Here is a 12,585-nt window from a genome sequence, read left to right as displayed (position 1 = left end):
CCCTAACATAGGGCTAAAGTTCCACTGAAAAGAGGGCGATGTTGAAAATGCCTTCCTGGAGTAGCTTCTTCTGCACAGCTCAACAGTTCTGCCCATTCTAAACACATTCCAACCATCAGATTCATGCCAGGACACCTCATTTTTCTAACCCTAACCCTACCCTGGTTCACACCCCTAACCCTAATATAGGGATAAAGTTCCACTGAAAATAAGATGGTTTTGAAAAAGGCTTCCTGGAGTAGCTTTTTCTGCACAGCTCAACATCTCTGCCCATTCTAAACACATTCCAACCATCCAAACCATACCGGGACACCTGATTTTTCTAAGCCTAACCCAGTGACAGTGAACCTTTTAGAGACCAAGTGCCCAAACTGCAACCCAAAACTCACTTGTTTATCGCAATGTGCCAACACTGCAAGAAAATCTGAAAACCGAGTTTTAGTTTAGAAAAAACAACTCACAGCCAGTCCAAGCAAATACACACACACACACACACACACACACACACACACACACATATATATCCTTGGCAGCGCACTGACCAGCCATGCGAAAACTCGGACAAGTCACAGCTAATGAATCACGGCTCGTGACATAATCGCCTGACGCCACTACGCCTTTCCAAGCAGGCGCATGGCCCCTTTGTGCGCTGTTATCCGAAGCTCGGCCGCTGGGGCGATGCTGGGGCGTCTTGGCTTGCGTGCTGACAGAGAGGGCTCTGCGTACCCGCTGTGGCCCACGTGCCAAAGGTTCACCACCACTGATCTATGGTAACAAGGAATAAGATACGCATTGAGATAGAGATATGCAAACCCCGCGAACAGTTCACATGTGCAAGCTATTCCTTTTGTATTGCAGCCTGCAAAGATAGCAACCATCCATGTTTGCATATATGAAAATATGTGCCTTCAGTTTCTGCAATCTTGTCTCTTCCACCAGTGTTTACCTTCTTTTGTGGCAAATTCCTTGAAAAAGTCCCTGAACTTCCTTGATACAGACTAATCAGCGGTCCTTCTCTTGATTTCCTTTTATATCTGCCCTTGATGTTAGGTTTTCCCAGTTTCCCTGTCAGTGACTGTTGCTTATGTTTTAAAAGGCACACTGCATAGAAACAAATGTGATGCTACATCTTTTAAAAAGCAGTTTAAACAACTGCTAAGAGGCAGAAAGACAAGAAAGGGGGCAGCAGGTGGGGCACTGATGGATCACCATGTAGAGGCACCAATGGACTGATGCAGCAAGTGTGGGTATCTCCTTATATTCATACCAGCTTTGCACTTACCTCTTCTCACAGCCATATTTTCCCATAAACTATTTTTCTCTCTTTCCCTGTAGATATAAATGTGTCTGTGTGTTTTAGCAGTTGGGTGAGGGGGGCAATGGTCCCCAGAACACAGCGGTAAAGGGAAATACTGGAATGAGTGCAACCTTCTGTCCTTGTGTAGCTGTGCGGTTGGTGGAGGCACAGGGGTTAGCAGGACTCCTCCCCAGTTTCACCCAACAGATCGGAATTATGCAGATCCAAAACAAAACAGTAGACATTCTATACTGCTTTTCATTACACCACTATGCTTAAAGGACGTTATTGTGTCCAAGTGTAACTCCACAGGACTTTGCTAGTTTCCAGTCAACATAGGCTACACCCCAATCCATTCTGAGGCAGATGCATGTAAACCTCTGAGCTCAGAGGCTTCTGTGCATCAAGTACATGGAGCAACATGGTTGCACCATGTATTTTCTCCAGATGGTCATGTTTTGCTGTCTAGATTAAGCACTGGAGAGAGAAGGAGGCCGATGTCCCCCAGTGCTTCCGCGGCCATGTCCCTTTTTGTCCACTCCAAGGCCCATTTGTGACCTAAGCCGGGCAGCCATTGGAGTTCTTTCTCCAACGGCTACAAGGGTGGAAGGGCTGTGGCTTGGCCCTGGGAGCCCCAGTTCCAAGATTGCAAGCTCGGAGCTGGGGCTCCGAGGAATCCTATCCCCTCTTCAGACGACATCCAGAGGTCATAGGATTGTTGCCATGCCATGTAATGTAACCTTTTATAACACACTCAGATTTTAAGTGCTTGGGCTATCATTTTATACTGGAATAAGTTGGTGTCCACTGTTAGTAAATGCAAGTGATTATGGGTAAATATTACTGCCATGTTAGTAATGCCATCATATCTCTAAAGATATAATTGTTACTATTTCTAAATGCCCAGAATGAAAAAAAAAAACCTGGTTTTTGGTTTCTTACATTTCTCTATGCATTTAAGAAATTTCATAGAGGAGATTTTTCAGTGTCATTTTTCTTCTGTTCACAAAGGAAGATCATATACTTTGTCTTCATGCCCTTTCATTTTAGATAAAAGGAAGAACAAAGGAAGAAACAACAGAAGTCATTCTTAGCGAGAACACTGTATTTCCTATCATACAAATGTCAGCTACTTTCTGCAGAGAGCAGTGTTTTAGTAATTTAAAGGAAGCATGTCCTTGCTCTCTAGAACAAAAAATGTATCTTGTTTTCCCCTTCTTTCTTTCTTTTCAGTATATGCTAATTTGCTTTACCATATAAAGGATTGAGGAAGATACTTCTTGATAAATCACACATTCTAACCACAGTTTAAAACCAGATTTCCCCAACATTTGGCCTTTTGGGTGTGTTGGACTCTAGCTCCTAGTAAATTGCTGTTCTATATTGTTGCATAAACTAGCAAAGGATGGCTAGCAAAATCAAAAAGTTAGTCATACCGCTTTAATTATTTTATTTTATTTTTCTTATGACTAATGCTTGGACAGGAAAATATTAAATTAAAAATTATTTATTTAAAATTATTTAATTAAATTAAATTTTAATTAATTAAAATATTAAAGTTTGCTTTTTATTTTATACAGTCTCTTTTTCATTTCACTGTTACAGCTCTGTGCAACTCCCACCTGTTTTCCCTTTCTTTTTAGAAGAGAGCCAAGGGTGTAGTCCTACAGCCGGTCACCGGTTGTTGGAGACAGCAAAAACTATTTGAGAGGCAGCAGAAAGGGAGGCCTGCTGGTGAGACAACACTTGCAGTGCTGGAGGGCTCCTGATGCACTTGCAGGAAGCTCTGCTGCTGTCAATATGCCACCAGTGGGGTTGTGTCCATGCTGATGGCGAAAACAGAATGTGATGGAGGCAGAGGTGGTCCTTTGATTAGGTAGAGCAAGGCAGCTTTCTGGGAAGCAGATCCTGGACAATGGGAAATGGCAGTAATATGACGGAGGACAGGGTTGTGTGTGCTGCACAGCCTGTCTTATTCTCTCTAAGCTAGCCTGCTGTCATTTGGTGCTGCAGAAGACCGATCCTGTCACAATTATGGAAGGAAAAGAAAGTGCTAGTCCAGCTTGTACATGATGGGATGGGTGGTAGGGAGGACACCATCTCACAGAAGGATGTCTCCAGCTAGTCCAGACTGGAGGTAGCCAAGGATCCACAACTGCTCCAAAAGGCATTTGCAGCTCCATTGGTCCGATAGTTGGCACAGTTAACTCCTTCCCATCGGCCACAATTCCCTGTCAACCACAATAGGAGCCTAGTAGGGGTAAGCACTTCCTGAATGGCCACAGTGACCAGCAGAGATCAGGCAGGCATGTAGGTCCACCCACCATCACATCTGCCATACAATTTCTCATCCAGTGGGACATTTTCCAGAGGTCCCTGCCCAACCTGAGTTCTAACGAAGTAAATTATAAGAGCCCATATTGGTTTCAGTAAACCCAGGAGTGGATCTACAATTCTTTGTTCCCTTGTACTGTGGTGCAGTAGTGGTAAAGATGGCCAGAACTGGTGCTGAAGATCTGTAAATTATAGATTGGCAGGCGCATTTCAGAAGCTGTAGCCATTAGCTGAACAATCAATACTAGCCAGACAGTCAAAGCAATAGCAGGAACTTTCAGAGGCTTCCTGGTAATGCTGCTCAGCAATGAAGTTGTCAGTGATGACAGAAAACTGTCTGATGTGAAACGGTATCGAGCTGAGGCCTCCAGAAACTTCGATGCTTCTGTTTAATCAGTGACTGCTCTTTTTTGCTTTGTCTGCATGTCTCGGAACTCTTTATTGTTTCTGTGGCTGTTTCCTGGGATCTGGAAAGGCCAGCGCAAACTGCGAAAGGCAGGAAACTGGGCTAAGTTTGATGTACTTCAAAGGATATGCAATATAACTTAATTCTTATTTAAAATCTCATTACAAACAGTGGTTTTCCTCCCAAGAAAGCAGCTTCAGATCGGTATCACCAGTTAATTAATATTACCAAATAATTTATCAGCTGATAAATTACTTATAATCTGATTTTTTACAACTATTTGTGGCACTCCAAGAGCCAGTGTGGTGAAATGGTTAGGAGTGCTGGCCTGGAGTCAGGAAATGAGGGTTCTAGTGCCCACTCATCCATAAAGCTCACTGGGTGACTTTGGGGCAGTCATAGACTTTCAGCTTAACCTTCCTTGCAGGGCTGTTGTTGTGAGAATAAATTGTAGAGGAGGAGGAGGAGCAGGTGAACCTCCTTGGGTTTCTTGCAAGAGAAAGAAAGGTGAGGTATAAATGCAATGTAATGATGATAATAAAGAACATTACAAGCAGGTTGCTATGGTGATGAGAAGCAAGCCCTGGGGCCTTTTCTGCTGGGTTTGCAGCCTGCTGGATGTATCCATAGCTACCTTTGATGCCAGCCCTTCCCAATGTATCATGCTAGTCTTATCTTACAGTGTAAGACAGGAATAGGCAGAAGTTGATCTGCTGGTAGATCTCTGTGTGGGTCGTGCAGTTTTCTGATTCTCAGTTGTCTATTGAGAGAAAATAGTGAAACAACTTTCTCTGCCTAAATTAGGTTACTGAGAAAGAATGCTTGGGAGAGAACCAGGAGTGGATTTTTGTGTGAAAAGACTTGTTAGTGTCAGGAAATCTCAGTTAGCAGAACTAGGAGACTGTAAGACTCTATCCTCAGTCTCAGCAGTTTATTGGCAGAACACCCAGGTGCCCCTCTCTGACAGAGAAAAAACAAGTAGATCGTATACCAAACTGCCTATGAGCTTCCAGAGCATACACAGAGTTTTTTATGAGTTGTGGGTCACGTACATCAGGACAGTGATGAGATGCAGCCGCCAAAAAGGCAAATGCTATTTTGGGATGCATTAACAGAAGTAGTACTTCCAAATCATGAAAAGTAGTAGTTCCTCTATACTCCTCACTAGTCAGACCTCGTTCGGAATACTGTGTCCAGTTCTGGACACCAAGATTTAAGAAAGATGCAGGAAAACTAGAAAGGGTCCAGCAGAGGGCAACAAAAATGGTCCAGGGTTTGGAAACATTGCCTTATGAGGAAAGACTGAGAGAACTGGGCATGTTCAGCCTTGAGAAGAGAAGACTGAGGGGGGGACATGATATCCCTCTATAAGTACTTCAAAGGCTGTCACAAAGACGAAGGTCAAGATCTCTTCTTGCTGATGCCAGAGTGTAGGACTTGGAATAATCAGTTCAAGTTGCAACAACTCAGTTTCATGCTGGATATCAGGAGAAGCTTCTTCACTGTCAGAGCAATATGACAGTGGAACCAGCTGCCTGGAGAGGTGGAGAGTTCTCCCACTAGGGAAGAAACTGGACAGCCACCTGAGTGGGATGGTGTGACTTGGTGTCCTGCAACAGCAAGGGATTGAACCTGCTGGCCTTCATGGCCCCTTCCATCTCTACTATTCTATGATTCTATGATTTTGTGAGATTCTGAATGGGTGAGAAGATGAGGACAATGGGGAATAATACAGAAGCATTGAGAAATCATTATAGGTATCAGGAAAAGTGTAATTACCCATAGAAGGGTTGCGTAACAGATAACAAAACAAGCAGGACTTTCAGAAATCTAACAGGTTTAAAATGTGGTTTTTGCAATCAGAGATACAGAATTCATTAAGACAATGTATGAGCTGCTTTAAGACAAAACATAAGCTGGCTAGGTATTTTTAAATAGCAAAGGAAGCACAGCTGGCAACATTGTTTCATTGTTTTGGCTGGGAGCTTGCCTTATCTGAAAGCAGATGGATCATTAGCACAGCTTGGAGCTGTTTTTACCTTTTTGTTGGAACTGGGAAAGAAAAACCCTGAAGATGGGGAATGGGACTAAGGGCACTGCTGCCAGATTTTAAATTAAAGGTCACAAAAATTGTATTGTTTTATTTGAGGATGTATTTGGACTTTCCCAACGTTAGCTTAGCTCTGGGACTGGTTCTGGGACTTACAGTTGGAACACTTGCTTTGCCAGCACAAGATCCTGGATTCAGTCCCTGCCATGTAAAAGATGGCAGCTACAGAAACCAGAGAAGGGCATTTCCTCAGACCATATGAGACACTAGAACCCCTGCCATGGGAGAAGGTAGAACACAGTGCACAACATTGGGTCTGATGGGCCACTGGCCTGTCTTGGTATGAGCCAGCCTTCCCCAACCTGGGGGCCTTCAGAGGTATTTGGACCACAACTCCCAGAATTCCCATCCAGCAGGGCCATTGACTAGGAATTCTGGATGTTGTCGTCCAAACATGTCTGAAAACTACAAGGTTGGGGAAGGCTGTATAAGCTGCATTCATGCATTTATTCAGGTAGCTCACAAATGGATCTCAAAGCCCACTTCTGTATCTCAGAATTAGTTCATATACTTTTGTGTTTTTAAACTCTCCCAACTTTTTAATGATACACTGTGGGGTTATTTGTTTCTTGCTTTAGTTGGTATTGTTTCTGAATCTATAAATTTGATGTGCCAGTGCTTTTGTATGCTTTCTTCCCTGAGGAGGTTAGAGATAATTATACTCTAGTCTGTAACTTCTAGCATTTTTCACTCCTGTGACAGTACCACAGGGCCAGAACAAGTATGATGGCAATTATGCTGTAGCCCAAGAATGTGCACCCAGGAAAATTCTGAAGACCACTATTCCAAGGAATGACCTCAACTTTAAGTCTGCTGGCATCTTTACAACCACTTAGCTCCCACATGCCCCATAACATCTTGTGCCTCCTGTTGCAAGGCGAGAAGGCCTGGAGTTTGAATTATTGCTATGCATCTCTAACACAGCCCTGCTATATTGCACCTTTTTGTGGATTTTGATTGCAACCTCTTAGGCACCCAGTTGTGGCTGAAAAGCAAGCTGTAAATATAATAAAGCCAATAATCAAGTTAGTCTTGCTCACACCAAAATGAATCAGTAAAACCAAGGACAGAGAAAGCACTGAGGTGACAAAATGATGAAGAAACCTTTTTGCTATACCAGGGCTTATCTTTTATTGAAGAGTTGTGCCAAATGCTCAGGCTAGATGAATGAACTCTAATTGCCGTTTTCTGTAAATGTACACAACTGTTAAACTCATGGGTGCTTAATATGTTGGGAGTGGTACATTAACAGGGGGGCTTCCACTTTGGGAGTTTGGTGTGGGATCATTCGTGTACCATTTATAGGGAATCTACATGGCACCAGTTATTGTTTCCTTGTATTTTCCAGGTAGTTCTTCCAGCTTTCCCTGTGGTTCTTCCATCAGCTGTAGTTAATTCAGTATCTTAATATAAACTGAAGAGAGCTGTAGTTTGTACAGGTGCAGGTAGTTTTCGTACTACTCTTCTAAAGAGAGGGATTTTGATGTAGGCAATGACATTTTAGAAAAGTAACCCTTCCACAGCACAGCACAGTTCGCATTCATTAAAACCTTTACAATGTGTGCTAGTTTGTGATCCCATTTTAAATAATCTTTTACTTATTACTAAAACACTTTCCCCACTAGATTTTTTAAAATGCAATGGTGATGTGGCATTATAAAGCTCTTGTGCTATACTGTTAACAAACCCTTGTAGTTTCCCACCAAAATGGCTTTGGCCAGAAAGTTTATTTATAAGATGCTCTGAGAATATTTTGTTATATGACAGCATATAAATAGGACAACTGAATAAACAAACAAATAAGTAGCATATTTGTTGTTGGCATATATGACATCATCATATAGAAATTAATCTCAGGGCAAGATAGTTACAGCACTGTTTTCCAGTCACTGCCATTTTGAGAAGGCTTTTGATAAACCTCCACCCACCCTACCCCACCCTCATTGTTTCTTTCTGATTAAAGGATGGTGTTTCTTTAGGAGACTGCCATGCCAGGAAAGCAGAGGAGCAGCCCACACATGTGCAGGAAGGGCCTGCCACACCTTAAACTGTTCAACTCCTGTGGGGTTTAAAAAAGAACTATTCCACCATCTTGTCACTATCACAAAAGAAAGCAGGTGCCGATACATCCAGGAAAGCCACATCCTGCCATTTCTAATGTTCTAGCACAGTAAAAAGGAACCTGCTTTGTTTGTAGAATGGCTGGACATTTTGCCCACTGCCCAAAATATGGTGTGCCATAGGGCTTGGTGGGAATCCAGAGGCAGCCTTCTTATGACGTGGCCAGGCCCAAATGCCTAGAGGTGATCTCCAGGGACACCGGTTCCCACAAGGCCTGGCACTGAAGAAGCAACCCCAGAGCTAAGTGTGTTCACCTGGCCAGTTTTGCTGAGCTGCACCATGTGCTTTTATAGCCAGTTGAGCTCTTTGGAGAGCATGAGTAAGAACAGTGACAGTGGCCGTAACAGAGGAAGATGTGAGACAGGAGACGTGGCAGAGGAGGCATGGGAAGGGAACGGCTCAATGTGCAGGTAGAGGGACGTGGTGTGTGGGAGCAGGAGGTAAGGCAGAATCACCCCTGCACTCTCCTGCCTCAAGGGAGAAGAGCCCTTGAACCAATCCTAGCAGGATCTGACATGAGATCTCTAGAGGATTTGTAGAAGATCAGTAAGGGCTTTTGGCTCTGAATTGTTTAACCAGAACAGCAACAGTTATCCCACCCCATTCTAAATGAAGCTGTCAGAATCTCTGTCCTCTAACTCAGATATAGACTTGCAGGCTATCCTAGTGTGTGAAGTACGAGTACAGTTGGTAACGTCAATCCCTAAACAATCATTTTTCACCTAGTGCTAAGTCACTGTTTTGCACATGGATCCTAGAGAATGTCCCAGATTCAATCCCGAGCACCTGCAGGTAGGGCTGGGAAAATTCTTGTCTGAAACCCAGGAGAGCTGCTGCCAGAATGTGTTGACAGCACTGGGGTAGATGGACCCATGGAGTGACTCACTATGATGCAACTTCCTATATCTTATATTGCTGCCCCCCAGGGTTAATATTGCTGTAAGTCTGAAGTCCACACTTGGCTTGGAGTCTGCATTTAGTGTGAAAGCTTTGGCTGTTAGGCAGTATAGAATTGATGATGATGATGATGATGATGATGATGATGATGATGATGATGATGCAAATAAACAAAATATCTCAATTTGGCATGTTTTCACTGAGAAGCAATGAATTTCAACTACAAAAATTGTTTTTATAGGTGCTCAATATTGTTTGTCTTGCTTTGCTTTTTGGGGGGGGTTGGGTTTTTTGTTTTTGTTTTTAATCAGGCTGGCTCAAAACTATTGACAAATTTAATGGACATGAAAAAAAGGTTGTGCGTGTTCTTGCTTTTCCTTTTTATCTCTCCAAGTATAAAATATAATTGACATTCCAAGTGACAAGGCTGAAAAGGAAAACTTACTGTGTAAATAGGCTGCCACCCCCAGATAGGGTGGACATGGAGGTATTACTAAAAAGACAAAGAAAAGTAATCTCCCCCCACCGCCGCACACACAAAGCACAGCTTTGCACAAAAGGACTGGGTGGCACAATCACTCCTGCCCTAGTGTGCTTCAGATGTTACAGTACAACTCCCATAATCCCTAGACAGGATGGTAACCATAGTTGCTGGAGGTAATGGGAATTGCAGTGTAACACATCTAGACTATGCCAGGTTGGGGAAGTGTTTTTTTGTTGACTTGACTTTTCTACCAAAAATGGCACTGAAGACTGCTTAAAATCATTAATAAAAGTTGATAAAAACAGTAATAAAAGAAATAACAGTGCAATGCACCAAAGCTGCCAGTAACCCTACAAATTCAGAAGATTACAGGCATCCTGTGTATGGCAGGAGATCGCCACCATACAAATTCTTGGCCACGTGTTTGTCCTCAGAGCACATGGAAAGGGTGGTGAGGCATCTTCGGGATGCCACATATGCTGGCAGACCTCATCTCCTCCGCTCTCCAGCCCCTGGGACACCCCAGAATGCCTTGCTCTTGTGTCCCTGCAGCTGCAGTCATGTTTTTCTTCATGCTGACTGTGAGGGCAAGAGAAGAGTGATCCAGGTTGGGAACTGCAGCCTTTACCATGCTTCTTAATTTTTCTCAGCACTTGAAGATTTCAGAAGTTTGGTGCTTCTAAGCAGCTTTTATGGCATTCCTGTCCTACTTGGAATTTCACAGGAGGCCCCGGCAACAGTATCATTCAGTTGTAGCCCTCTCATGTTTTTGCAGCCTATTTTTTTTTCTTAGATATTTCCTTGCAAAAGATCCTTCCGTATATATTTCCCAGCTGTAGTAACACTATATACCAGTTTGATCTTCTCTTCAAACACAGGACAATCTCAGCAAAGACACATCACCAGGCCAATGACTTCAACATATTTGAAGGAATGGTCTGTCACGGTGTGCCAGTTGTCACCATTTCCCAAGGCAAGGTGGTTTATCAGAGCGGAACCTTCCATGTCGTAGCAGGAGAGGGAAGATATATCCCACGTGAACCATTTCCTGAGTTTGTCTACAAGCGGATCAAGCAACGGGATCAGGTATGTGCCTGCATGTTTTTAAAAACCTGGGCCATGGGAAGAAATGAGTCGGTTTCCTCAGTTTGATGGGCCTCAAAGAGCGCGGCTGAGGACTAATAGCAGCTGGGGTGGGGCATGGATTCAGAAGTTAAAAAGCCCTCCTCACACACCGCACTCACAATTCCTTCTCTCCCTTGCAACTGCTATTGAGTAAAGGAAAAACTGACAAGTGCAATGTATTTGTGTTTAACACTACATTTGTTTTGACCCTTAGTATGGATGAATTCACAGTAAAAGCCGCTCCTGGAAGAACCCAGTGTCTCAAAGCCTAAGGCAGAGAGATGGAGCAATACTGTAAAATTTGGTAGCACAGTTAAAGCCCAGTTTTAAGTTTTAAACCTTTGCATACCTTGAGGGCTATGAATACTAAAACCATTCACTTTCTTCTGATATAGGCTATACCGGTACACGGTATATATATGCTGTGTGTCTCAGCTGAGGAAAGCATCTCCTAATGCAAATTCTGTAGCTGCATCTTGTAATGTAAATGTTCCACTTGCAGTCTTAGGCAGTCTTTAATGCAAAGGCTCCAACTGCAGACCTATGCAATTTGGCTGTTTAAATGAATCTTCGCTGAAGCCAGTGGGGTTTTAACAGCCTAATGTCAGGCAAAGCTGTACTTGCCATCCTGCTTCTTATCTCTAACTTCTCATACTTTGCTCTAAATGAAAAGGTGCTTGTTCAAAGCTGCAGTCCAGTGTACACCTTCTCAGGAGTAAGCTCCACTGAATAGGCTGGAACGTGTTTCTGAGGAAAGCAGCTTATCATTGCACTGTAATTATTTATATTTTATAATGCAAGGTCAGTATTTTGTTTTTAAATAAATAATATATTAAACAATAAACAAAAATATATTCAGAAATACAGCATTGCAACTCAATAGCAGCCACATTTTAAGAGCCTGAGACACCATTATCAGGCTGGGCTTTGATGACTCTCTGGAAGAAGGGCACTCAGAAACTTCAGAACATCTGTTCAAGCTGTTTTTACAGTATACACCAGTCTCATTTTTGCAAGAATCAATATCCATAAGGGATCATCTATCACTTACTATAAAAATTGCCCCAGAATGTAGGGATGGAAACTTATTTTTTAGGAAGAAGGGCTGACAGTATTCAGAGCATTAAAGACAACATTTGGGTGTTCATTGTCCTAGAAACAAAATACAGAAATCTGGGCTGCTATAAAATAGGCCTACAAGGATAGGTAGATATAAATTAGGACTGTGTAGATCAATTATTTAAAGTTTTATTGGAATTGCCAAGCAAAAGCTTTCAATTTAAATAATTGATTTTAATAAAATCTTTCCATTCCTATTTCTAAAGGAAGAGTTGTTTTGTTGTTATAGCTATTTATTTATTTATTTATTTAACTTGCATACCACCCAGTAGCCAAAAAAACCATTAAAATACAGAATAATATACACCACATTATTAAGCAACATGAAAAAGGCTGCCATGCAAAATTTAAAACCCATATAAAAATTCCAATAACTTAAATCAAGGTAAATTTTGGGCAAGCAGTTAACAAACCCCACTAATTAAATGTCCTGCAATAGAAGACGTTCCTAACCTGGTGCCAAAAAGATAATAAGGCTGCCACCATGTGAGCCTCAGGGTGAAGCTCATTCTATGACCCTTGAAAGCATGTTCTAAGAAGCAAAGTTGTAATAGGTACTTTTGCTTGCAATAGGTACAAATGGAACACCCCTAAATACTCACCCTCAAATATGTGCACATTGGACTTAGTCAGCAGTTCTGTGTATATAACCCCCACTGCCAAGAATAGCATTTCAAGTGCCTGTTCCCGGT

General features: G+C 42.5%; 1 protein-coding gene across 1 annotated transcript in view; it reads left to right on the top strand.

The window, feature by feature from the left end:
- The window catches only part of DPYS (dihydropyrimidinase), a 52,215-nt gene that overhangs the window by 35,931 nt on the left and 3,699 nt on the right, over positions 1 to 12,585 (top strand). The window contains exon 8 of the mRNA XM_044422008.1: positions 10,528 to 10,735. Coding sequence (XP_044277943.1) covers positions 10,528 to 10,735 — 208 coding nt within the window. The remainder of the gene's footprint in view (positions 1 to 10,527; positions 10,736 to 12,585) is intronic.

Source organism: Varanus komodoensis, unplaced genomic scaffold, assembly GCF_004798865.1.
Source record: "Varanus komodoensis strain SLA01 unplaced genomic scaffold, ASM479886v1 scaffold12, whole genome shotgun sequence".
Classification (NCBI taxonomy): domain Eukaryota; kingdom Metazoa; phylum Chordata; class Lepidosauria; order Squamata; family Varanidae; genus Varanus; species Varanus komodoensis.
The sequence above is the reverse complement of the archived record's forward strand: the minus strand, read 5'-3'. Positions and strand labels throughout refer to the sequence as shown.